The 27,164-nt window shown below is 50.6% G+C and overlaps 1 protein-coding gene across 3 annotated transcripts in view; it reads left to right on the top strand.

The window, feature by feature from the left end:
• The window catches only part of DDHD1 (DDHD domain containing 1), a 32,614-nt gene extending 6,505 nt beyond the window's left edge, over nucleotides 1–26,109 (top strand). The window contains exons 1-11 of one of the 3 annotated variants that reach the window (XM_044436202.1): nucleotides 9,381–9,486; nucleotides 12,980–13,108; nucleotides 14,629–14,776; nucleotides 15,536–15,642; nucleotides 16,215–16,321; nucleotides 19,100–19,362; nucleotides 19,953–20,028; nucleotides 21,053–21,202; nucleotides 22,104–22,356; nucleotides 24,023–24,223; nucleotides 25,121–26,109. In XM_044436202.1, coding sequence (XP_044292137.1) covers nucleotides 14,742–14,776; nucleotides 15,536–15,642; nucleotides 16,215–16,321; nucleotides 19,100–19,362; nucleotides 19,953–20,028; nucleotides 21,053–21,202; nucleotides 22,104–22,356; nucleotides 24,023–24,223; nucleotides 25,121–25,305 — 1,377 coding nt within the window. In that variant the 5' untranslated portion in view covers nucleotides 9,381–9,486; nucleotides 12,980–13,108; nucleotides 14,629–14,741 and the 3' untranslated portion in view covers nucleotides 25,306–26,109. Of the gene's footprint in view, nucleotides 1–9,380; nucleotides 9,487–12,979; nucleotides 13,109–14,628; nucleotides 14,777–15,535; nucleotides 15,643–16,214; nucleotides 16,322–19,099; nucleotides 19,363–19,952; nucleotides 20,029–21,052; nucleotides 21,203–22,103; nucleotides 22,357–24,022; nucleotides 24,224–25,120 lie in introns of those variants that run through there. The other 2 variants (XR_006415315.1, XM_044436201.1) reach the window with 2 other exon arrangements.
• Nucleotides 26,110–27,164: the final 1,055 nt, after the last annotated feature.

Here is a 27,164-nt window from a genome sequence, read left to right as displayed (position 1 = left end):
TAGAGTTAATCACGTTATTTTCGCAAAAGCTGCCAGTGTGTTGTAGTTGGCATACCTCTCATCAGTTATCTATTTTGTTTTAATAAAGTCAGTGCTTTAAAAAGACTTTCCAAGTAATGGTCAGGACAGTTAACCAAATCTCTCTTGACCAGGCAGATCCTCAGTCCCAGGAGGTTGCTTGTTAGACCCTATGAAGTAGCTGCAATTCACCTGCTTTGTGCAGAACAGTACAGCTGTTGTGAGTGAACAGAGCAGCAGAACTGGCCCAAGGCCACGCAGGGGCACAGCTTGCTTTATTTGCGGCGTGCTTTGCATCATTTCGGCCTGCTGTCCCATCTTCTGCTGCGTCATCTCCTTTCCCTCATCAGTTGATGTTGCTTTGCTTTGCTAGGTTGAGGCTTTAGCGGTAGGCGGCTACTGGAAGAAAGCAGGGAGAAAACAGATGTCCTTTTTGCCTCGTGGGCAGGCTGAGACCCAGCGGCAGAGAAATGTTCAGAGTCATTGTTTCTTGCCATTTAATTTCCAGTGAAGAGTTGTTAGTACATTAAATGGCTTTGTAAAATATTTTGGCTATTTGGACAGGCGGTGCCAAGTGAAACAATCTCTTGATAGTCGTGGTTGGGTGTTTTGTCTCTTTGTTAAGTGACTGGATTTTTTTCCCTGTTACAGTCTCAGTACAATTCACAGATTTCATTTAAGATCTGCTTGTGTGAAACTGGATGTGCATCTGTCTTGCGGATGATAAACCTGTAAAGCTAGTTTTAACAGGCTCAGAGGCTGCGAGTCTCGTTTCCATGCTGGCTGCAGGGAAGAGTGACCCTCCATCTCCGTGGCCAGGCATGTAAATGCAGGCGACCTGTCTTTCAGCAGGCTTCTGGGATTGCGTGGCTGCTCAGCTCGGTCATTGAACAGCAGGGAATTCCTTGCCACCTACGGTTACCAGCTTAGCTGTGCTAAACAGCAAGCAAAATGCACTTTGCAGTTTGGATGGGTGTTTCCTTTGGTACATAGTGGGGAAGTGGGATCAGGTGGGATCACAGCTGGCTTTCCTCCAGCCCTGCTGGCTTATGTATGTTGGGTGAAGCATTTGCTCGCAGCCCATGCTCATCATCATCATCATCATCATCATCTGCATAGTCAAAGCTCGTTGGGCAGCTGTAATGAATGTGTGGGTGTCCAGCCTTCATGAAAGCAAGACGTGAAGCATCTGCTGTTGGATCACAGCAGTGATCCTGCCATCGTCTCCTGCAGCAATAGGGGAAATATAATTTGTCAGTATGTTTTCTTGAACTTTGGTTAGTGAAAAGCTTGTCTTGTAGGCCTGCTTGTTTTAATATGGAAGGTATAATAAACTGTTTAAGATTCCGTTGAGTTTATATTACTTATCCTAGTGAAATTCAGTTCAGCGGGACTTTCATTCAGGATTTCAGTGTTAAAGGCAGAGATTTTATCAGCTCCCAAAGGAGACCAAAAGCCAAATGGAGTATGGAGGGATGGGGATGGGGATGGGGCATTCCAGGAGTCCTATCCTCCTAGCCTAACCTTTTCCAAGAATTGGGTCTTCCAAGAAGAAATCTGATTGTTGCAACACAAACTGTAGGGGATAGAATCAGTCTTGCTAAACGGTTGAAGAGAGCAGCAGCAGCAAAACCTCCCAAACTGAAATTTCCCCTGCAGCTGGCTTGCAGTTTGCTTATCCTGCTTATTATTCCAGAATATCTCATTCTGCCCCAAAGAGAGGAACCCCAAGCCTTGCCTACTGTTTTGGTGGCCTGCCAGTTATAAGTGTCGCCCATTATCTTATGGTAGGGACCTGGGAGAATAGCAAGCGGGAACTGCATTGAAAGTCCGTAGTGACGTGGCAAGCGCTGCCGGTGGCACAGTGCAGTCAGGTTTCCAATACGTGGCCATAATGCAGCCCGTGCATACATGTTCGGTTTGGAATGTAGTTTTGTGGTTTGATTAGGGTTTGCCAGTGACCGGGCCCCCCTTTTGGATGTGCACTTTAATCTGATGAGAGGATGTGAGAGCATGAAAGAAGCCAAAAGGGACGCCTCCAGGAGGCCAGACTCATTCAGCGTTGAATGGTGGAAGCCGAGACGGCAGACGAAGATGCATCCACCCTCCTCTGGAAGAATGGGCACATCAGCAGAAGAGCATGGCTATCCCTGAGGAAGTTGGGGCGGAGAAGCTACTGGGCAGCAGCGGTAGCTGAAAGCAACACTGGTGGAGAATCTTTCACAGACAGCAGCAGTGAAGCTCAAGCTAACTCTGGTTAGTCCTGTGCCAAAGAAGGCGATGGGACACTTCTTCTGGAAGTGCATAACTGAACTGAACTCAATTGGCCATGAACTAGAAGAACTGTGAACTGAAACCAGAGTCAGTCCTAGGGGGAAGTTCCAGAGGACAATTCCTGGCAAATGGTAGAAGAAGCCTGGATGGATGATGGAAGAAACTCACAGAATTACTGTGGACAGTTGGCTAAATGGGAGCCAACAAAGCGATGCAGCCTCCAAAAGGGCAAACGCTATTTTGGGGTGTGTTAATAGAAGCTGCTGCTGCTAGTTGCGAAGTCGCATCTGACCCACCACAACTCCATGGACAGCACTCCTCCAGGCCTCCAGGAAGTATTGCTTCCAAATCATTAGAAGTAATAGTTCCCCTATACTCTTAATCACACCTCATCTGGAATACTGTGTGCAGTTCTGGGCACCAAGATTAAAGAAAGATGCAGGAAAACTAGAAAGGGTCCAGCAGAGGGCAACGAAAATGATCTGGGGTTTGGAAACACTGCCCTGTGAGGAGACACTGAGAGAACTGGGCATGTTCAGCCCTGAGAAAGGGAGAAGACTGAGGGGGGACATGATATCCCGCCATAAGGACCTCAAAGGCTGCCACAAAGAGGAAGGCCAAGGTCTCTTCTCGCTGATGCCGGAGTGCAGGGCACGGAGTAATCAAGTCAAGTTGCGACAACCCAGATTCAGGCTGGACATCAGGAAAAGCTTCCTCACTGTCAGAGCAACACGGCAGTGGGACCAGCTGCCTGGAGGGGTGGGGGGCTCTCCCACATTGGACACATCCAAAAAGAAGCTGGACAGCCTCTGAGTGGGATGGTGTAACGTGGTGTCCTGCAGCAGCAGGGGGTTGGACTCGATGGCCTTCATGGCCCCTTCCAACTCTACCAGTCTGTGTTTCTAGAATTTTAGCAAATTTGAATGGGCTGACTTTGCAAAGCTGTGCTGGCTGGACCTGGGAGAAGAACTCTGCATTCAGCAGCACCCCCCTTATTTAATTTGAGCCCCATCTTTCCATGAGGCAAAATGGCGCTTATGGCAGCTGTTGCCCTGTGTGTGGTCCCCGTCCAGTTGTAGCAGTGCCCCCAGGTGTGTGTTTGTGCCTGCAGTGCCCACTACAGAATTGAGGAGCAAGCATTTAATGCCTCAGTTCATGAGGACAGTACCTGAGAAACCCATGCTAATTTCTAAAACCTGGTATTTATTCCATTATTTTGAAAGGGTTGACTATAATGTGATCAACTGTTCGTAGCTAAGACCCAAATATATCAAGTGGTATTTGAGAGAGCAAGCAAGTTGCCTTGGTGTTTATCTTAGAAGTCCTAAAACAGTCCGGACTGCTGCAAATTTGGTTCGCAGGGAAGTGCCCCAACTCTGGATGGCGAGAAGCGCTTTTTAGTGCCTGTGCTTGCAAGGCATTTCAGGGGGCGCCTGCTTTTAAATGAACTGTGAATGAAGGCACAGGCCAGGCGCAGGTGTTGAAGGGCTGAATACAGACTGGAGAGACGCAGGGTCATCCTCGTTCGAAAGCTCACTGGGTAATCCTGGAGCAGTCACCTGTTCCTTCTAAGCTGCTTCATCTCTGCTTGTACGGATAAAAGGAGGGGTGGGGGTGCTTCCGTTTGTGCTGTCCTGAGCGCCCGGCTGCATGAGGAGCAGGCATTTCTGCCTTTCCTGCTGACTGGTCCTGCTGTGCAGTGAGAGGAAATCCCCTCATCGGTTCAGGGCCGGGGATGGCTTCCCAGCACATTTTGTCATGGGCAACTAGTCTCCACCACTTGCATGCCGTTTCTGCAGTTACTTCATCTGCTGCAAAGGAACAGGATGTAAGTGATTCTCTTCTGCTGTAGCACTTGAAGTTTTCGGTTGCTGCAAAACTATGAGTGTTTTCAGGTTTTTCTGCAGCTAAATTAAGTAGTTACTATTCTGCATGTAAATAGCATGAATGGTTAGATGTCATCTTTTCTTTTAAATGCTGTGTCCTGTGTACACAAAGAAATACTATGCTTGCTAGTATGCTGGTCTACTAGGCAAATGTCTCCTTTAAAAAAATCTTCAGTATTTATATTTAGCTGTCACCGTTTGGGCCGTGGTGGCGGCAGCATCCAGGGAGGATTGATGTGTTAATTAACCCATGCACTGCAGGGATGCTCACACATGAATTTCTGCTGATTTCCTTGAACCGTCTAGTGGTCCTGTATTTATACATTGATTCTGTGGCTCAGGCTTGGTCCTTTGTTAAACAAGGTTACCCAAGAACAAAACATGAATTTCTTATGTTACAAGACATTTCTAAGTAATGTACAGAGGACAGAAAATCTTTACAACATTGACTGTGATGGTCAAGCTTTGGCATTGCTAACAAGACATAATTTAGGTAAGACCTAAAATATGTTTAGATAAACTGTTATGCATCATTGAGATCTAGAAAATTATTCAGATAATATGTTTGACTCTTGTTTGCAGCAGGAATTCCAGCACTTGGGAATTGTCACCCCCCCCCCCCAATATATGGGGGGCAGGTATGCTTCTGGTTAAAGCCCCAGTGCTTACAGGGAGCGTGCTGTTTAGTCCTCAGGCTGACTGGCCTCAGAGCAAGCAAGCAGCAGCCCACTAAATTTGTCTCTGTTTTGGGGAAGGATCGGGAGAGGGGCCCATGCAGCTGAGTTCTAGGACTTGACTCAACAAGCTTTCACCCTGGAACTCCCGTATCTCATCTGTGCGCCACAGTCGGGAACAACACAACATGCCAGAGGAGCCTGTCTGTATCTTTCAGGCACAAGTTGTCTGCTGCCACTCTTTGAGCCATAGGTATACAAAGCACATGTGAATCAAGCCTTTTTCTGCGACTCCCTCTTCAGTCTGGCTGTTCTCATTCCTGCGATTGTGGGTGTAGTGAGGCATAACAGCCTTTCAGTTTCAAGAATTCACCTCCCAGTGTGTTTTAATTCATTTCCCCTCTTTCATTACTGTACCCTAAGCCACTCTGATACATGTCCAGAAGAGGGGCTTCTGGTATGCTTGAGGCATTCTCTGAGGTTCACAACTTGGATTTTCTCAGTGGTGCTGGTGGTGGTGCTGCTGCGATTTTTAAGTACCAACTAATTTTGTGTGCCTTTGGTAAAAACTACTTTTGAGAGGCATACTAGTTTCTATTATATGTAGTCAAGTATTGATTGCATTATTTTTGCCTGCCCTTTATTATGATAATACTTATATAGGGGGGCAGTATTAATTCACTTATTATGATACTTGTGCTGAACACACATTTCTTCTGAAATACCTGTTTAAAGTGAGAATTAGGGATCAGTGAGTCACAGCCCCTGGGCAGACTACAGTTTCAGGAAGTTTTTGGTAGTCCCTAATACAAACAAATTCTACTTACTCTGTGTCAGAAAATGATACATCCCTCTGAGTTGTGTAAAGGTTAAATGTTTTTAAAAAGAATTAGAATATGTCTTTTGGTGCAGCTTAGCCCCCCCCCCCCCCAAAAAAAAAAAGCTAAGCAGTAGCAGGGAACACTTGTGTGGCTGTCTTGCAAAAGTACATGATTCCCCCACCCCTTCTTTTCAACCTTTAAGGCTCTCCAGTTCTAGCTAGCATAAGACTTACTGGGCAAACGTTCCACTGCTTGCCTGAATTTAACATCAGGAACGGAGGGGATGCTGCCTGGAGCAACCTCACCTGTTCCTCTGCCCCCTGCAATTCACCCAGGCTTGGGGTGGCTGCATGTATAAAGGGGGTGTAGCCCATCCCTTTTGTGCTGCATTTCCAGCCCTGCCCCCACCCCGCCCCTCCCGATGCTGCCTGACTTCCGTGGGAAGTGCCTGTGCGCCTGTGGCTGCTTCTCTCCCATGTTGGATAGCGGAGGGCCGGGGAGGGGGGGGCTGCAGCAGGTGCCAGCCTTGATTTCAGCACCTGCCTTAAATGTGAAGGAAAGAGAATCTTCCAGCATCACATGGCCACTGCTTCCCAGCTGGACGTGTGCACCTGTGTAGCCTCAACACCCAGGGTTGTGAATCTCAAGGCTAGTGTAGGAAGCAGCTTTGTCTGGCTCAGTAGCTCCCAGCTTTAGAAGAGAAGGGTTGTCTGCCATGTGCTAACCTTTTGGCTCTGCTGCAGAGTTGTGTTCTTTTTTAGAAAAAGGAACAGGCTGGAAAGTCAGCCTCAGCAGAACAGCACGCGCCCGCTCCCGGGCAGAGTACCATGTCATTCTGGTGCCACCTTTCAGAAAGGTTGGAAAAAGGTCGGGACAAGGCAGCTAGCCTTTTAGCTTCAAAAGGACTGCTAAATGGAAACAGGATAGAGGCTTTTAAAACTGGAAATGGTTACAGCGAGCAAAGAGAGCCATTAAGAGTGTAAGAAGAGCGGTGCCAGATCAGTGGGTCCGTCTAGTCCAGCTGTCTGCTCACACAGTGGCCAGCCCGCTGCCCCAGTGGGAAGCCCACCAGGAGGACAGAGCAGCAGGGCACCCTCTTGCCCATGTTCCCCAGCAACTAGTATATGCAAGGCATACTGTCTGTCGTACTGAAGGGGGCATTGAGCCATGAGGGCTAGTAGCCAGGGGTAGTCTTCATGGATTTGCCCATCCCTTTTCAAAGCCATCTAATCGGTGGCCATCACTACATCTGGTGCACTTGTCAAGAAATCCTCCTGGGTCTTCTGAACTTCCCCCCAGTCGGCTTCCCGGGCTGCCTCCTCATCTCCTTCCTCCTAAGCGTGAGGTCGTTCACACATCTCTGTGTAGCCATCACCTCTTCCTTGCTTGTTTGGGGCTGCTCAGCTGTTACAGCCTTTCCGCACAGGGGGATTGTTTCGGACCAGAATCATCGCGATTGTCCCTTTCTGGGCCTTTTCCAGGTTTGTAGTACCTGGACTATGTTACCAGATCTCTTCATGGTGCCACAGGTGTGTGGGAAAACATGCTAGTAGCAGTCCCATGTTTGCCTTCCTCACAGCCAAGGTGGCTCAGACTTTGCCAGCATATAAGTGAAGTCAGACTTTTTGTCCCAACGCACATCACTTTGCATTATATACATGGAACCACGTTTGCCTCCTGATGCTCATTCGCACAATTTGGAGAGATCCCTTTGCCATCCCTTTTTGTGTAGCCCTCCTGAGTAAATCGGCAGACCGGGCCACCTCACTGTCATCCCGTTGTTCAAGCCTTCGGTCCCAACACTGGCCTTGAGAGACCCCGCAGTTGCATCCCTTCATTGCAAGAACTGGCCATTTCCTCCTGTGCTTCCCTTTGAAATAGTGAGCTGCTGTTTCCACCCTTGAGGTAGCGTTACCAATTACAGCAGGACTCCCCAGAGTTCTAAGGGCGTAGGACTCGCATTACGAGAGACAGGTGGGTTCTGACTCTTCTGCACGGGACCCTGTCACCAGGCGTGAGTTTTCTTGGGAGCAAATCATGCTGGTGGGAGTGTATGCCTCACCTGCAGATTCTCCTCTGCACGAGACAATCACTTGCTCCCACATTCCTGTTCTCTTGTCCAAGCATGGCTTATTCCACACCAAAGCTGTTCCTTCTGACTTAAAGTGGAACACACTGCTGGGGCAAAAGCGACCCATCCCCGTGTCTCTGCATGAGTTACTGGCCTGGGCATGCCTCTGGATTGGGAAGCCCAGAGGCCTCTCTGGCCGCAGGCGAGGCTGCTGCGCCCTTGCGGTGGGTCCACCACGCCTCATGTTTTCCCTCAGTGGCCAAGACTACTGGAGGCAGGCGAGAGCAGACCAGGGGAGTCCACTGCCATGTGGCCAAGGATATGTTTGGCCACTTGGGCCTTTAAACGATGTTTGCAGTGCATAGTTGCAGGAATTGTCAGGCTGTGGAGGCAGAGCACTCGTGGCTCTCGGGAGCCACTCAGCTACGTGCAGAAAAGGCCGCCATCTTCCTCCCCTGAGCCGGTTCTCCTCGTGAGCTGCAGCCAGCCTCCATCCTGCTTCCTGGTAGCTGAAGACAGCAGAGCTCAGAAGCTTACACCAACTGAAATTAGCCAAGTCTTCCAAATACTGTTTTTATGTGCCTGCGGTTAATCCTGTTGCGGTCGGGGTGTACCTTCTGCGTCTATTTTGTCATTTATTTATTTGTTTAAAACATGTGTATCCCGCCCAATTGTGCCACAGCACGTCCCACCTGGAAACTCACTTGTTCCTTCGATGGTTGTGTTTTTGTTTTCATTCCACATGGCAACTCCCAAATAACGGCTCCCTGTTTGGAAGCGTCCCTCAACTTTGGCTCCTCTTACTTCCCTCTCCAGATCCCAGCTGACCTTCACGGTGCTTATTGTTCTCCTGTCTCCTAGGTGGGGCTCAGCAGCTTCCTTCTGGTCCTTAACTTCCCCCTTGGGAGACACCCGAGCATCACTCACCTTGTGATGTCCCGCCCCACTCTGAACAGCACTGGCACCTACCTGCCTGTGAGGGTGAGGTAAGTCCATCGTACCGCAGCACGGCCGCTTCAGGGCCTCGCCCTTTCCAGTGATCGAATAGCCTGGGCGCTATAAAACGAGAGCGGAAAACCTCACCGTGGACCTGCAGTTACCCCCACAGGGCAGCTGCAGTGCTGTTCAGGAGTGGAAGGCTTGCTAGGCAGTGCATGCAGGGCCCCCCTCTTTCCTTGGGAACGGCTCGAATAGCGGGCGGCACCTGCCAGTCCAGCCATGGGCAGCCGTTTCCTCTGCTCTGGCAGGGGCGAGCAGTCATTTCTGTTGGGCTTCCTCACCTCAGAGGCGATGCTAGAGGTGAGCACTTTAGCTGTCCCAATAAAACCTGCCGCTGATGTAGCTGCTAATGCGGAAGTGCCGGAACAGCTGCTTTACCTTGCTCTTGCATGCCTGTTTTTCTCTGCTTCGAATTGGCACGGAACACAGGCAGCTTATGGCAAGTACAAAAGATGAATCAATTAATAACCAAATTTCCCACAAGGTCAGTGCTCCTTTGCTTTGCTAAAATTTATTTGCGGTGCTTCTTTCTGTATTTTCTGTGTTCATAGTTTTGTTTTTCGTTTTAGCTAGAGTTTTGCAAACTCCAGTGATGCCCCTTCTCAAAATTTCACTTTGAAGGTCGGTGTTTTTGCTTTTAGTTGTCTACCATCTCCCTCCCTTCTCCCTCCATTCTCTGTTCAAATGGAGAGGATATAAAGAGAGTTCAGAGGCTGCAGGGCTTAAGCGCAAGTGGTCTGAAGGTATGACAATCGCAGATTTGTGTTCTTGTCTTCTCTTTGTGTAGAACGCATTTTGTTGTAGATAGCCTCCCCCGGCATAGTGTTCTAGATAACCACACGCTTCCCTCTCTGCAGGATGCTGATGTTCCCTCCTTGAAAGTAGAAAAGGAGGAAGGAAAGGGTTGTGAATCTTGCAAGATCATCAGTGCTTTGTTGTAGAGAAAATTATAGGCTGGCAGTGCCCTAACCATGTGTACTAACAATTCATTAGGGGCCTAAAACATGTTACGCATTATTTGCTTCAAAGAAAAATGTGTCCCTTCTCCAGAGAGTACACTGCTGCTTTCGGAAACTTAAGCATTCCGAAATCCTACCCAGGGAAAAGGGCGCGTGACAGTTGCCCATGGGTCAAGTCTCAAAATTTCTGCCTCAGCCTAACTCATTTCACAGAATTATTGTGTTGGTTGGTGGAATAATTACATTCACGGACAACAAGGAGTCTTGTGGCCTTTTTACTCTGGCTCTTCTGTTTACAGCTGATGAAGTCTGCAAAAGCTTACTCCGGAATAAAGCTGCTGGACTTCAAAGTGCCACAAGACACTCTGTTACTTTGCTGCCATCAATTAACACAGCTGCCCCCCTGGAAATTGTATGCATAGTGTTACCAAAAGTTAATTACTTAAACAATGCCCGCCCTGCCTTTCTGCCAGTAAGCCATTTTGGTGAACTGTTAACCAGAAAAAAAATCACTATGCTATTATTATTATTATTATTATTATATTGCTATACCACTCAATATCAGAAGTTTTCTGAGTGGTTTACAAACGTTACGACTTCGAGCGAGCGAGTGAGCAGTGCTGACTGCTGAGAACTCCATGGGGAGGGGAAGGGGTTTCTTTCCTTGCCACTAGACAGCGTAGAAGTTAGTTCCTTGCTATTTTTTGCTTCTTTGCATTCTTGCCTATGTTGCCAGAACTGAAAACTGTGCTTTGATTTGCCCTGTGAAATAAAGTTGAAGGAAGGAATGGAAAAGTTAAAAACTGTGTTAGACACAGTTATGGGTAACTTCTAGTTCAGGGCTTTATAAAGTACAGTGATGCCCTTGTAGTTTGAACTTAGTTTGTTTCAGGAGGGCGTTTGAACTCTGAATTGTTTGAAGTTGGAATCAAAAAATGGAAAGGGAATTAATCTGTTCCCAGACCCTAAACAATACCCATTTCGACAAGCTTAAATAGCAGATACAGCCTGAAATGAATTACAGTCAAAGTAGCAATGTTACGCTAGTGCATTTACTGTGCCTTAGTGAGGAGTGATTATATATGAGGTGTGATCAAAAAATACGGTGATTGTTTAAATTTTAAAAAGTACAGTTAAAGTCACATTGCCATTATTCTCCTTCAAAATACCCCCGCTCACTTCAAACCCACCTACCCCGTTCTTTCTGAAGCAGTTCTGGAAGTCCTCTTGCATGCATGTCTTTAGCTGTGCTGCCATGGCTGCTTCAGCGTCCTGGATCGCTTGACAACATTTGCCTTTCGTGGCCATTTTGGCTTCGGGGATGGGCCAGAAGTCGCACGGTGCCAGATCGGATGACTAAGGTGGATGAAGACACACTGTAATGTTGTTATTTGTCAGAAATTGCCATACCAGAAGCAATGTGCATTTTGAATTGATTCCGGACATCGAGGCAGCACTACTAAAGATACAAAAGAGATATGTCAAATGGATGTTGGAAATGTAAACATAAACCTGGTACTTTTTATCATATGTGGTGGACTTGTGATAAGGCAATAAAATACTGGGTTAAAATACATAAATGGCTTGAGGAAATGTTACAAAAACCTTTAGCATTTAAACCTGAAGTTTTTCCGTTAGGCATTACTTCTGATGATGTCGATAAACAAGCAGCATATTTGATTCTACACGTAATTACTGCGGCAAGGATTGTATTTGCCCAACACTGGAGGAGTGAAGAACCTCCTGCTGATGAACTGATTTTAAAAAAGATCTTGGATTGCACAGAAATGGACATTGCACAGAAATGTCTCTGAAGGAGAAAAAGGATACATATTTCTATCAAACTTGGAACTCTTTTTACTATTGGCTAGAGAAATGGAACTGTGTGTAGTTTTGAATATGACTATGGATTGTTATTAAAAAAAAATGGGGAGCTGACCCAGTATGTCCGATGTCTTTGATGATTGACGTTTTAGTTTTTAGTTTGTAGAAAATAATAATAATAATAATAATAATAATAATAATAATAAAACTTAAAGACACAAAGAGGACTTCCAGAACTGCTTCAGAAGGTGGCAAGAACAATGGGATAAGTGTGTGTGAAGCAAGGGGGAGTATTTTTGAGGTGGATTAATGCCAATGTGTCTTTTACTGTGATCATTTTTTTAATTTAAACCTTCACCATATTTTTTTGATCACACCTTTGTACATAACCAAAAAAAAAAAAAAAAAAAGGTGAAAAAAGCACCGAAAATGCAAGATACGACTTGGGCGCACAACAGCCGACATTTTTGCTGCAACCACATTTTTTTCGCTTCGCTTGCAGTTCAAATGTAGACGCATCGTTCAAACTGTGGAGCAATTTTATCTCGACTCGAACGTTCCAACTCTGGCTCGTTTGACGTTAGAGTCGTTCAGACTGCAAGGCGCCTCCGCACGGCCTAATTGTCGAGCGCCTAACACCGTGTACCTGGGACTTGCTAACGATGCCTGCCTTTCAGGGCTTTTGCTCCAGAACGGCTCCACGTGAATCTGACCTGCAGTACATTGGAGTCTCCTTCTGTCGCTCTGTTCTGCCACGAGGAGACTGCACTGGCGCATAAATATCTCAGACTTCTAGATGAACAGCACCAGATATTTAGGAACGCAGGCAGCCCCTGCGTGCGATTTCTTCAGTCCTGCGCGAGGAAGTCTCCAAGCACTTCATTGGGGAACAGGAGAAGAAAAGATAGCGAGCCAGCCCCTTGTCTGTTCTAAGCTAGCAGGTTCATGCTACAGATGTTAAGCAACAGATACCTTCACCCAACAGCATCATTGTGTCTTGAGTTACGTCCAGGCTGTGTGCGCTCTACCAGCTGCCCCTGCACCCCTGAGCACACGAAAATTACAGAGCAAAGATGTGCCGGGTGTGAAATAGTAATGCATTATGGCAGTCCAGGCGAGCTTGTCTTTTAATGCCAGCCTGCAGAGTGTGTGCAGTCAGGCAGAAGGAGAGGGGCTAAGACTCTTGACTGCCAGGCGAGTTTTTCTGGGGGTCTTGCTTTTTGAGCTTTCAGCACAAACGGACGGAGAGTCCCGTTCTTGCATGTCTCCCTAGAACGAGTTGACATTACGCAAGGGTCAACTTTCTCCCCTGCTTTGCATAATTACGTGCTTGGGTGCCATGCAGTTGCGTAGAATGCACACGGCCCGGCGCCTGGTTTTGTGCGTTGTTCTCTCTTTTTCTCTGCTTGTTTTCCCCCCGCCTCCAGCTAAAGGCGGTCCTTTTTTGCCGCAGCTATTCATAGCCTGAAGCTGAGTCGCAACCACGTGGACTGGCACAGTGTGGACGAAGTGTATCTTTACAGTGATGCAACAACCTCAAAAATTGCGAGAACTGTAAGTCAGAAGCTGGGGTTTTCCAAAGGTAAGTTCATTTGAGGTTTCCTTTCTGTGAAAAAAGGTCCTATCCATGTATGATTTGACAGCTGGGATAACCAGTATTTCCATGGCATTCAGCTCCAGGAGCTGTTAAAATGAACCTGGCCCTCAGATCTAAAACGGGCAGCAGCCGTTAACGTTTTTAGGAAATCTCCCTGTGCCGTCGGCACTGCCAGGCCTCTGCTCAGCTGGCGGTAACTGCCTGGCCGAGCGCAGGAGGGCCGTCAGCGTGGCGTCTTCTCTGCTTAGCAGCAGGCAGATCTGGGGGCTCCATAAGAGCCTTAACTTGCAGGGACGGGGACTAAATTGAGTTGGCAGGGTGCCCAGCCGGCCTCCCCCGACCAAACGATGTTACGCTGTGCCCGGCCCGCCAGGGCCTTTTGCCAGGCATCTCTGTTAAGAGGAGGACACCGGAACGCCACCACGTGCGCCAGTGATGGCGGGAGGAACGCTGCAGCTCAGCTGGGGATGCTTTGTGGGACGGGCTGCACAGGCAAGCCCCTGCCTGTGTCTGTGGACAAGGAGAGCGGTCGATTTTCCTCTGCAGGGTGGAAAGACACGCCCTGCCCCTTGCAGGGATCCACGAAGTTTCCACAGGCCAGACGAGGAAGCCCCAGCCCTGGGCTTTCCTTCCATTTGGGGATATCCGGGCGAGGCGGTGTGGTCTCATGGTTAGAGTGCTGTGCGGCAACTTGGGGGATCTGGGCTTTAGTTCTCACTCAGCTGTAAAGCTCACTGGGTGACTCTGGGCCAGTCGCAGGTGGTCAGCCTGGCCTACCTCACAGGGCTGCAGTTGAGCAGATAGAACGGGCGGAACCCTGCAGGCTGCCTGGGGTTCCTTGGAAAGGAAGGAAGGTGGGGTGTAAATGTAATGTTGCCACAGTCGCAGCAATTCGTCTGACTGTGCAGTCTTTGCACTCTGCCTTTTGGTTATCACGCTGCTCACCAGGAATTCTCCAATTAAGCCCCTTTCCCATTTTGTCTAAACCAAGGTACTATGGTTATCAGCTTTGGAACAAGCCAGGTTCTTAAACTTGGCTTGTTCACAGGCAGCCAGTGAATTGCTTTGAGGCACAGCGTAAACTCCCAGCATGCAATTTACAAAGATTTTGCCCAGAAGAGACGTGGCAACTGCCATTGGCGGTCAGGGATTGGTTGCTGCCAGTGACAGATGACTATCCTGCTTGCACGTGGGAAAGGGCTCAGAAAAAGAGTGGGAGAATTTGGCTCGTTCGTAATTGGGGGCTTGGTGGCCTGGTGCTGCCTGGGAGTGTTTCCCCTTCGAGTTCATGTAACGAGCTCCTATTAAAATTCAACCTTGCTCTGGTTGCAAGTCTCCTTGCAACATGTATATTGTTGGGTCTCTCTCACATCGAGGCCTGAAGATGCGGAGCGGGAACGAAAACAGAAGTGAACCTGATGTTTGCCTGGTCGCCTGGAGGATGCTTTTGCTCCCCACAGGCAGCGAGGGGCCTGGACTAACTGTTGCCGATTGCTCCTCTGCAGCTTCCAGCAGCGGGACAAGGCTCCACAGAGGCTATGTGGAAGAAGCCACGCTGGAGGACAAGCCGTCGCCAACCACGCACATCGTGTTTGTGGTTCACGGCATCGGGCAGAAAATGGACCAGGGCAGGATCATCAGGAACACTGCCATGTAAGTCCTCTCCTTCCCGCTGCGGAGCTGGCAGGGAGCAGAAGAGGCTTCTGAAGTGAGGCTGCGCAGATGCGGTGCGCCCCTCTTCCCTGTCGTTTAACATGGCTAGCATGGATGGGAAAGTACAGTGGAGTAGGAGCCCCGCAGGGAATCACCGGTCGTGGCGTAGCTGGGACTCGCCCGTGCAGGTAGCAAGAAGGATGCTCTGCGTCTCCAGCCCGCAAGGCAGTGCCTGGCCGAGAATCAGTGGCGGCCTCCACACTGCGGCCGCTTCGCACACACCCTGAGCGACCTTCGGGGTTTCTCCCACCACTAGAACTTGCGTGGCAGCATTTGATGGCCTTGTAAACCGTGGATACGGAGCTGTGTGCATTAGCATGTGCCCGCCCCCCCCCCCGCAACCCATAATAATCTTTGGAAGACACCGCAATGCCTCAAACACAGTTTAATATTATTAATAATAATGAGGGTAATATTTCTATACCAGCCGATAGCTGAAGCTCTCTGGGCAGTTCACCACAGCAGACTGGCATGTTAGGACTGCTACCTCATTTGGGACCATTGGCTGCGGTTTTATAAATCAAATAAGAAATAATTTATGTCTTGTAATGTGGAAATTACAATATACCCTGTGCTATATGTTGACCTTGTATATTGTTGCAATAAAGGAAGAACAATCTTGGTATACCAAGAACCGTCAAACTTCATGATAAGGGGTTAGCTTTTCAATGTAACGTGCTTTATAACCATTTTTTTTAGGTTGCGGGAAACTGCAAGGAAAATAGAAGACAAATACTTTTGCAACCTTGCAACGCATGTTGAGTTCTTGCCAGTCGAATGGAGATCCAAACTTGCACTTGACGGAGGTACTTTTTTGCTCATTGACATATTTGGAAAACCGGTATGCTAATGATGATGTTTGGAAAAGAGTGTTGTTCATCTTGCTTCTAGCAATGACATATAAACTTTTTTTTTGAAGGGCCCCTTTCAATATTATTTACCAGGGAATCCCTAAGTATTGCAAATACCTTCCTGACATGTTCTGGGTGCTTGCTAAGCTCGTGTAGGGCACTGCTCAGGCCTGGCAGTCCTCTCCATCCTATCAAACACCCCCTTTTAGCTGCATCTTGCAGGGGAGGATGGGGAGTGGCAGCAAGGTCTGCCAGGAAAGTTGCTTTGTTGTTCCTGATATTCTCCTGATAAATTTGAGGAGCCGCCAGCACTTTCTTTGGGGACAGTTTGGAAACTGCTCCGCTGCTGAAAGGCCTGGCGTCGAATGTGCTTTATCTTTAATCTCCGCACTTGAGAAGTTCCTTTAGTTACTGCATTTCATGTTCCTATGAATGCATATTCACATTATTCTATATGGTTGCCTTTAAACTCACTCTAAGCCGTATCACGCCGCAATCAAACACTTGGTCTCCTTTCTTTATCTTAGACACTGTTGACTCTATTACTCCAGATAAAGTCCGTGGTTTAAGGGACATGCTTAATAGCAGTGCAATGGACATAATGTATTACACAAGCCCCCTCTACAGAGACGAGGTACGTGCGAGCCTTTAACTGTTTTCTTTCCAGTACGGACTAATAATGCGTTCGGTTAAACTGGGTTTCTTAACATAAATGCACGCCTGTTTTTCCATCACCTTGAAGTATGATGAGGTCACTGAGGGACAAATGAAAGCACCGTCACTCCTACATTTACGGTAAATGACAAGGATGGACAGTTTGCCAGCCCCACAACAGGCAGACCTGAGAGGGCGGGGTCTGTGTCCCTTTGAATTCTGTTTTAAGCATGGCCCGGCCAAACGGCAGCCAATCATCGGATGGCTAGACCAGGGGACTGAGGAACATGGCTAAGAAAGACAAGCAGTACATTGTGGCTAAAATTGCCTCCCCCCAACTCTGGAAACTTTCAGATGTTTTGTGCTTCAGCCTCCATCCGCCATAGCAAGCATTAGAATGGTTAAAATGGCTGGGGGCTGTTGTCCAAAACTTCCGGGGGGGGGGGGGCATGTATTTTCGAGATGGAAGCAGTTTCCTCAGTTAACGGCGGCACCATTCTCCGCATGATGGTGTGGACTGAGCAGTGCGCATGGCGGTGGTTTCTTGGAGGAACCATTTCAGGCACTGCAGCTCCAACGGGATATTCTAGAGCTCAGAAAGGCGTAGAAAAGCGCCCCCAAAATGGTTGATGGGCTGGGAAAACGAACCCGCAAGGAATGGTTAAAGCAACGGGCTGGCGAGTGTTTTGCAGCCCTTCCCAGCCTGTTCGGCGCAGGCACAGCCACCGTCCTGCAGCCGCCGCGGAAAGATTGCAGCGTGCGGCGTCGCCTGCAAAGCGTGTGGGTGAGGAATTGGGCCAGGGAGCCGCTTGCAGGTCACGGGCTTCCTCCGCGAAGGAGCGGTCGGTGGTGGCGGCAGAGAAGTGCCACGCAGGAGGAGGGGCTGTTGTGCGACGGTGCAGTCGCTGCCGCGGCCCCCGGCTCCAGCTGTCCTTGGCAAGGGGATCCTCCCCCCCGCCCCCCCTCTGCATGCTTCTTGCCACAACAGAGCACTCCGCTCCCCGTGACACAAGACTGCAAGTTCGCACCGAACGGCCAAGTGGTGCTTGCTGCAGCCAGGCTGTTGACACAGGGAACTCGGGAGCCTGATATGCGGCGAAGGACTTGGCAGCGGGAGGCAGTGTGGTGTAGTGGTTAAGGGTGTGTGTCTGGGAGGCTGGCGGTGTGAATTTTAGTCCCCGCTCAGCCATGGAACCAACTGGGTGACTTTGGGCTGCTGACAGACTCTCAGCCCAGCCTACCTCACAAGGTGGTGGTTGTGGGGAGAAGATGGGAAGGGGGCGGGGATGGCGTCAGCCTCTTTGGGTTCTTAAGAGAAAGGTGGGATAGGAATCGAATGAATAGTTGATACCATTGTGCTCAGCACAAAAGGTGCTTGTTGGGCTGCAGGGAGCGCAGCTGGATTGGGTGCTGAGGGCCGGGCTCTTGTTCCCGCACGGCCTCTGGCACTTCCTGGGCTGCCCCTGGGCTGGCACAGGGCCCCTTTTGCGCTGAGCACAATGGTATCCCAGCGCATCCCACGCTGGACTTGTGGCAGGCAGCAGAGCATGGTTCTGCGTCACCCCGGGCTCTGTTTCTAGAGGATCCTGGCTGAGTGGCGCCAGCTCCCTCCCAGTTATCCAGCTCTCTCCCCCGAATTTGGTGTCTGTACTCTCAGCTGTCGCGGTATACTGCCACTAGCGGAATGGGCGTTTTGACAGCCACCCCTGTGAGAGGCCCCTGCAACCTCTGTGCCAACAAGGGCTTTTGTTGGGTGCATGAAGTGGGCGTGTGATATTCCGCTGGCCGTGCGCCTCCTGCCAGCCGGGTCACCTGAACAACCCGGGCAGCTTCCATGCCTTGCACGAGAACGCCACCCCCCCCCCCGGATGTATCCTTGGACGAGTGCTCAGGATGGCCGCTGCTTGTTGATTTTGAACAGCGTGGGATGTTCTGATGCCAGAATTGGATCGCAGTGTGAGAACCGGTCAGTGGATTCAAAAAGCCAGCTCATCGAAGAGTATCTTTTCAAACCTGTCCAAAGGCATTTCTCTCCCTCTTGCAGAAATACTTTTTCAGTAGCCTTAAATGCTGGGATTCTAAAGTTCATGGCCTTAGAAATGACGTCTCAGCAGTAAATGATTGAGAAATCTCACCCGGAAAGCAGGAGTCAGGCCAGATGTGGCCCGTGCTGAACTGCAGCATGCAAGCCATTTAAAAGTACTAGCTGGCACCAGATTTGGACTCCCAGGGAGGAAGGGGCTGCCTTTTTTTACTCCTTGTCCCTGATGAGAATTTTTTTGGCGGTAGGAGTGAGGTGAGAGATGCCCGAGGGCTCAATTCCTGTCAGCATCGCAGTGCAAAGCCCTGTGAGGCAGTTCAGCAGCGCAGTGCAAAGCCCTGTGAGGCAGTTCAGCAGCGCAGTGCAATTAAACCTTAGTAATAAGGATGCTCATTAGCGCACTCCCAGGAACAGAAATAAGCTACTGTATTTTGTTGTGTGGTTTCCTTCTCAAGGATTTGGCACTTAGAGGCGTAATTTTCTAGCCCGGTCGAAGAGGCACTTGTGGTGCTCCATTTGGGTGTGTTTAAAGATCGTGCCCCACCCTTCCTGTGAGGCCCGCCTCTGGAAACGGCTGTGTCGTCGAGCGTCTCTGGCTTTGAGGTCAGGGCTGGCGTTGCCAGTGAGCGGCTCAGTCACACTGACAGACCCGTTAGCTAAGCGTGTCGCCGTACGCAGCCCAGATCATGCTTGTGTTCTTCTTCCCCCTGTAAACAGCTGGTGAAAGGCCTTCAGCAGGAGATGAATCGTTTGTACACGCTCTTCTGTTCTCGGAATCCAGAGTTCACGGAAAAAGGTGGGAAAGCCTCCATCGTGTCCCATTCCTTAGGATGTGTCATCACGTACGATATCATGACCGGATGGAATCCAGTCAGGCTTTACGAACAGTTGCTTGAGAAGGAGTATGACGACCTTCAGGATACCTGGATGAGCTTTGAGGAGCAGAGTTTGCTAGAAGAATTTTATATAACCAAGCAGCGGTAAGGACTCCCCTTGCTGTTAGTGGGAGAGGTGTTGGCGTGTTGAAAATTGCTACTGAACGAATCCAGTCTCAGTGTTAACAACCAAATTAGTTTTCCACTCGCCTGGTTCCTATTTTACCTGGGCATCAGCAGAACAGCCATCGGGTGGTTCATTCTGAAGGACAATTTATCCTCTTTGCAGGGCTAGGGAAGCGTCGAGAAACACACACGCAAAGGCATTTTGCCCAGCAACCACATGAGGGCCAGATGCTCTGCTTCACCGTTTTCATGATTGAAATTCTCCCCCCCTTTTTCTGTGTTAGTTTTGCTGGAGCCAGGCTTGAGCAGCAGGAGAGCAGCCCCCACCCCCAAACAAATTCTCTGTACCTTGCATCTTTCCACACTGTTGGACTCGCCCTTCCCTTTCACAAAACCAAGCTGTGGAGAGAGTGAGACTGTATTCCAGTTTAAACGTTTACGAAGTCTGTTTCAAGAATACTTGTTCTGGTAGAGGCCGTCCACGGATAGGTACACAATAGACCTCTTAAGCAGAGCGGCTTAAGTGTTTCTAATCAAAGGAACTTGTGCAATTGTGCCTTTTTTCCTAGATTGAAGGAGATAGAAGAGAACTTGCATGGACTGAAGTCATCCACCATATCTAAGACACCTGCCTTAAAATTCAAGGTGCGAATGTGCAGGAAAAGTGCCTCTGGTACTGGCTCAGTCTTGGCAGGAAGGAGGCTTCAGCTCTTCTCCAGGTTCCACCTTGACAAACACCCCCAGCTCCCTCCCCTGGTAGGCTTCCCACGCAGAGGTCAGGCTTGGCGAAGAAGCAGCTCCTTTCAGAGAGAGTAAGGAAGAGCAGCCCCGCTGCACGAGAGCAAGTGGGAAGAAGCGTCAAGAAGCTGAGCGGTGGCCCCAGCTCCGAAGTCAGGCCGTCCGGGAGCCACGGGGAGGTCCGTGTGGCTGCCCTTGTGGCTCGTGAGGTCTCCTTCAGTGGAGGCGCTGAAGCTGCAGGGACCTCGAGGACTTGGCTCAAGGGTCTGGGGGGGAGTTAGGCCACGCCGCTGAGGCTGAGGCTGGGAAAAGAGCAGCCAGCAAGGCAGGCAGACGGGCAGCCAGGAAGCAGCCCTGCTCTGTGTTGGTCCTCCCCGGATTCCAGTCTTCCTCTTCATCCCACCCAGTTGCAGGTCGCGGGCGCCTTGGCAACCCCTGCATGGCAGGGCAGCCCTGGGCTAGAGCGGACCTGGAATAGCACACCGTCACGCGTTACCTCCGTCATCTCAGAGCTGGCTTTTCTGCTTCCTTGGTGGTTTCTGGGGTGCTTTCTTGGAATACAGTTGACCCGTTGGACTTCCCGGTCAGCCACGACCAGCAGATGGTCTGCTGTGGAAGTCCCCAAAGAGTCAGGGTTGTCTCCCCCCCCCCCCCCCCAGCACTTCTCACAGGACACTCCCGTGAGGTGGAATATCCTCAGATTGCAACCCTGCAGTTATTTTTGCGGTTTGTTGTCCTGCCCATGTTAGTTTCGTGTCACTGCTAAAAGATGTTCCAGGAGAACACAGGGTGACCCCGTGGCTTCCTTCACTGTAACGTGCCTCAAGGCAGTGAGGGCACAATTCCCTCCCCCCCAAAAAATATGCTCCAGTCTCTGCTAGAAAGCTGCCTTTTTCTCTGCCTGTTAATACCAAATGAAATGTCTCCTTAGGTTGAAAATTTCTTCTGTATGGGATCTCCATTAGCAGTGTTTTTGGCCTTGCGCGGCATCCGTCCAGGAAACAGTGGAAGTCAAGATCACATTCTGCCCAGAACTATTTGTAACCGGTTGCTAAACATTTTTCATCCAACAGATCCAGTGGTGAGTGTTAGTGCAGTAACAAGCTTTCATCTCGCAGAGGCGGCCCTACCATGAGGCAAGGTGAGGCGGCCCCCTCAGCTGGCGGATTTGGGGTGCCGTTAAAGGGTGGTCTCAGTGCAGAAGGCAGATCGGTGCCGGACGACGTCCCAGTGGGTCACACCCCACCCGGCCTTGTCCTTGTGGGAAGTAGGTGTGAGGCCATTCGGACGTCCTGCCTCAGGCCCAGAACGCTTTGCGATCAAGAACATCTCCGAATGGAAGCTGCCGAAGGACTGCCAGGGAGTCTGTGCGAAGGGTTCCCCCAGGGCGCCCCGCGGACGTGTGTTAGCGTGTCCTGACGTGACCGGCGCCTGTTTGGGCGAAGGCGGAGTAGTGTGCGCAAACTCACGGCACATCCCACAGCAGCTTCCTGGGATCGAGAGCAACTCGGAGGTTGGGTGAGCCGTTAGCTGCCCCCCTTCCAGGGGTCTCCAGGTGGGCTCTTGGCTTAAAGGGCTGCATTAGGGTGTGTTAACTGTGCTTTAAAATGGAGGCGTCTCGCGCACACACCATAGAGTTTATGTTCGCTGTAGACACAAGCCAAGCCTCTTACAAGTCCCTCCCTCAAACCTTCATTGATTGCGGGAAGCCTAACGGTCTTTGCATGTTACAACTGCGAGCTAAGGAAAAGGCCACGAAGCACAAGGCTGCAGCGGTCCTTTCCGAGCATCCAGCAGCCCAGAAACGTGTCCTGACACAGGAGACGCCGTCGACCACGTGGCCTTGTATAACTTGTAATGGCGAACCCTTTCACTGGAGCGGCGGAGGCGGGAAATGTTTCGTCGGTGTGAGATGGGGTGGCATAAGCGGAGCCGCTTGCTGGCTCGTTCCTCAGGGCGCCCGTCTGTTTTCTGACTTGCAGGCCTACAGACTAGAACCTCTAATCCTCAAGCACTATAGCAACATCTCTCCCGTCCAGATCCACTGGTACAACACGACAAACCCTCTACCTTACGAGCATATGAAGCCAAGTTTCCTCAACCCGGCAAAGGAATCTACCTCAGTCTCTGAGAGCGAGTCTCTTCCACCAGTTCCCAGCCCGGCAACGTCGCCTGTCATGGCCCGGCGGCACTATGGGGAGTCCATAACGAATATAGGCAAAGCAAGTATATTGGGTAACTATTACCAGAGCGTGGAAACCTTTCGCTGTGCGCGGCTCCTGCTTCCGAAGAGTGCCGTCCCCGCAGCCACGGGGCTGACAGGGCCACCCTGTGGGACACTGCGCTGCTCCTTGGAACAGGGGTGAGGGGGCTCGGACATGCGTCGCGTGCGCTTCACCTCGGGCTCCTCAGAGGAAGGGCAGAACAGGCGATTCCACAGCTGCAGGCTGTCCGGTTGCCTCTGGCAGGTTCTGTCTTCATCCTCCGAAAAGCTGCTTCTGCCCCCACACTTGGTCCTTCCAGGAGTGCGGGTAATTTTGGGCCCTTGGCTTTAAGGCCTTGCGGGGACCCTTTGGACAGCCATGCATGTTTTTGCAATGCACAGGGGTAGCCCTTCTCTCCTCCCTGCCCCCCACCAGCCTTTACTTTATTCATTAATGTATATCCCACTTTTTTACTCCGTTTCTATACTATTGGTAGATTAGAGGAAAACAAAACAGTGCATAAAAACAAAGATAGGTGTGGTGGTCCATAAGTTTAAAAAAACCCTAATATTTATAGTTTGGCCCAGATAAAAATGCTGCCTATCAGGCAGTCACAGGAGAGTGTGCCAGCTTTGCTGATCTCCATGACGGTTCATCAGGCTAGGAAGACCTATTGTTTGGCTTTTATGCCAGGTACCCTCCAGGAAGAGGTGGGGCGAGTGGTACAGTTTGTCAAGCCTGTTTGGACACTCTGAACTTGTTTAGTCTTTCATTTTAGAACTCCAGATACACTCAGGAATAAAATGGAGTTTGCTTCTGCTGCCTTCATCCTCAGTGCAGTGACTTGGAAACAAGCGTAACACCGCGGCAAAACAGGAGAACCCATTTTTCAATTCAAAATAATTAGAACAGGTTCCCACCTTGGTTACTACAGACCAGGAATTCAAATATCAAACCCTAAAATGCATAGGGGACCAAGTAGCCAGTTAATATGCCAGTGTTGCCATGTGGAGCAATGAATCTTTTATCACCGGATTAAGCTTTCCTCTTCTCAGAAACTCCAGCAGGTTGGGGGAGAGGCTCGAGTTCCGCAGCTGAGTGATTCCTCCATGCCCCCTCCAGTCTTCCTGTTTTGGGCGTAAGAAGTCCGCCCAACGTGACCCAGAAGGGTGGCGGGCGGGCGGCAAGATGCCAGGGCTCGAGCGCGGCGGAGAATGTGATGCCCCTCACAAGCAAGCAGTCCCTCCTCGTGTGGCGGGCAGGGCCTGCATGTGGCAGATCGCGGCATCCGCTCACGCAGCCACTCCAGCTCTTCTTCGTGTACCCATGTGCCACGCATGTCTTTAATATTCCCGCTATTATGTCCTAAGAGGTCCACCGAAAGAGCCTGGACATTTTCTGAAGCCTGACAGCTGTAATGTGTGGCTGGGACTCTTCCACGAGGGGGCAGCAGAGCCTGCGATCATGGCGGCTGCGCAGGTTTTTAATATGAGCAGTTGAGTTCGGGTTTCAGAGGGAGTTTTTCAGTCGGCAGTTAAAGTGTCCAGGGAGGCCAGGCTTCTGTGGGAATAGCGAAAGGCCTGGGAGAGGTTGGGAGAGGAAAATTCCGTGACTGTGCCCATATTTCGGTCAGTGGAAGCAAAAGAGGTCTGCGCACCGCGCAGTGACAAGTGTTGTGTTGTGCTCACTGAACACAGGAGCGGCCAGCATTGGAAAAGGTCTCGGAGGGATGCTCTTCTCGCGGTTTGGACGCTCCAGCACGCCCACCTCGCAGGCACTTGAGCCAGGAAAAGACGGGGCAGGGGCAGACGCAGAAGACAAGAAGGCGGCCCTGAGCCAGGCCTCCATCGGGAGCCAGCCCTTCCCTCACAGCAGCTCCGGCTTCCTAGACCCAACATGTAAGCAAGCAGCCGCCCTCTTCCCCAAAGTGCCCTCCATGTCGCCCGTCTTGGTTCCTCCTCCTGCTTCCCGCTGAAGCAGAGGCAGCCAAGGTGTTGGCCAGCAGCACACCGTCCACACGGTGGTTGAAACGGTTCTTGTGCATCCATAGCTCGGCCTCCCCAAATGGGGGCAGCTAAAATCAGAGCTTCCCCAGAGGTACCAGATGCTCCCCCCACACCCACCTCCCGGCCATTTTAAAGGGGTTTAAAGCTCGCCAGCCCGGAGGAGGAGTGGGGACTGCCCCCCTGAGGGAGGGCAGCGTTCTGGGCGTCGGGGAGAAGCCTGGGCCTTCCCTGAGCTCTCCTCCCTAGGGAAGCCTGTGTGGCCGAGGAGGCGTCTCATGGGGCCGAGATGCTGACTTGGCGTGCAGCTTGTCCGGCTGCTGGCTTTCCCCTTGCGGAATCCAGAGGGCCAGTGATCCGGCTTCATGCCCTGTCTTTGATGTGCCTGCACTTCCCCCCTTTTCCCCAGACGCCCGTGGCTTGAAGGCCGCTGCTGTCTACCCCCAGCAGAGTGCAGCTTTGGTGCAGCAGTGTGGCAGCAGGCCAGGCGCCTGCCAGCACCGCCTCCCAGCCCGCCTCGGCCCAGCCACCCTGGGCATCGCACCTGGCCAGACCCAGCGTGCGGGCTGCTCCGTTTCTCCTCCCGGATATGCTGCCGCCCCAGCTGTGCTCCCCCCCCCCGCCTCCTCAGCTGAGCTGTCAATGCAGGGAGCCACGGATGCCACTTCCAGCCCCCCTCCTACCACCTGTTGTATAGGCCGGGCAAGCAGGGAAGGGAGGGGGCTGGGTTTGCGCGGGAATGACTGGTTCTGGTAGGAATACGCCCGGTTCCCGTTCTTGTTTCCTGCCCAGCGGACCTGGAGCACAGGATCGACTTCGAGCTGAGAGAAGGTCTGGTGGAGAGCAGGTACTGGTCCGCCGTCACGTCGCACACCGCGTACTGGTCATCCATGGACATTGCGCTCTTCCTCCTCACCTTCATGTATAAGCAGGACCAAGAGGAGGAGGGCCAAAAGGCGCATTTTGACTCCGTTTGATTTTAGCTTGGGGGGGTGGGGGGTGGGAGAAGGGCTGAAACTTGACGAAACGGCACAACACGGCCAAGGTGCAGCATCTGTTTTAAGGCATGGTGGTTTCAGGTTCAAGTGCATGACTAGGACTTCCTCCATCCTTCCTCCCGAGATTACTCCGAGGCACATTCCCAGTTCCATGCTAACCGAGGCCTGGAGAAGGCTGCCCTCCGCTCCCGGTCCCGGCCCTCCGCATATCAGTGGTTGTCCAGCACCCGTGGCGGGTTGACATCTTTGCTGATGAATTGTAATTGTTCAACCAAGTTCATTGTTTTAAGAGCAAGGATTAGTCTGCTAAGAAGTCCATCTCCATTTAAGAAAAACAGCCTTGCTCTGTATACTTTGCATTGCTCCATAAGAAGCAACTGGCCGTCATTGTTCTCCTATGAAATTTGCAGTTCTTGATCCCATTCAAGTTCCCTTAGAATGGCAGGCACTCCAAGGGTGGGCTAACACAACTCCTCCAACTACTAAAACTGGCAAACAGGTATGAGGCGACTCTTTTGAAATACTGTCATTATAATTTATTATTACTTCCAACTAACTATTTTGTTTTACTTCTTTGTGTAAAAACCTTTACTTTTCTACTGTCTGTCTTTTTGTTTTTGGAGCAGGGGGCATAATTTAAAGAACCACATTTATTTTCTACAGTGTTAAGACTTTATTCCTCAGATGACATATCTTTGTACTCTTCCGATGGAGCTACGGACACTGTGCACACTTTTCAGTATTTTTTCATTAAAGATAACCTTTGTGGTATCACACAAACAAGGCTTGTTCAACTGTTTTTTCTCCAAGGGGAGCGAACTCTCCTGTCAGGATTGGGCTCTTGCTTTGGTTCTTGCGTGGTTGTTCATTCAGGAGCCCAAATTCACCTCATTTACGACTGTCGTTTAAACAGACCTGCCTTGGAATTCTCTGAGAACAAGGGCCAGAGGCTGAGTCTTGAATTTGCACTTTCTCAGAGGAGGCTCGCAGCAGGAGCACGCGGCCGTGGCCAGTTAACCCGTCAACCAGGACCCAAGGAAGAGGCAGCCACGCACACAGCCGTAGTTCGGCACGCGGCCTTTCACTTGGCCATTGCCGTGCACGGTGGTTTGTTTGTTTGTTAGTTAAAACAACTTCTATGCCGCCCCCTTCGCATAAGCCTCAGGGCGGCTTACAGTCATACATAAAAACAGCATATAAATACATAAAATAGTGGAAACAGCCTGGCAAGTTTAAAATCAATAAATAGCCTTAACAATTAAAATGACGTTTAAATAAAAAGGTCTTGGCCTGGCGCCGAAAAACAACGACGGCGCCAGGCGGACCTCTCTGGGGAGCGCATTCCAGAGATGGGGCGCCACAGCAGAGAAGGCCCTCCTCCGGGTGCTCACCCTCCTAATATCTTTCATGGAGGGTTCCCGGAGAAGGGCCTCTCCCACAGATCTCAAGGGGCGGGCGGGCAGATATGGATGCAAGCGCTCCTTCAGGTAACCAGGTCCCAAGCCATTTAGGGCTTTATAGGTCATAACCAGCACCTTGAATTGGGCCCGGACTTCAATGGGGAGCCAGTGAAGCTGACGGAGGACTGGAGTCATGTGAGCACAACGCCCCGCCCCCATCAGCAAGCTGGCAGCTCTATTTTGCGCCAATTGAAGTATCCGGACCGTCTTCAAGGGCAGCCCCACGTAGAGCGCGTTACAGAAGTCTAGGTGGGAAGTCACCAGCGCGTGTGTCACCGTCGCCAGGCAGTCGTACTCCAGGTAGGGGCGCAGCTGATGGATCAGCCGAAGCTGAAGGAAGGCGTTCTTCGCCACCGCTGTCACCTGATCTTCCAGTGA

Source organism: Varanus komodoensis, unplaced genomic scaffold, assembly GCF_004798865.1.
Source record: "Varanus komodoensis strain SLA01 unplaced genomic scaffold, ASM479886v1 scaffold3, whole genome shotgun sequence".
Classification (NCBI taxonomy): domain Eukaryota; kingdom Metazoa; phylum Chordata; class Lepidosauria; order Squamata; family Varanidae; genus Varanus; species Varanus komodoensis.
The sequence above is the reverse complement of the archived record's forward strand: the minus strand, read 5'-3'. Positions and strand labels throughout refer to the sequence as shown.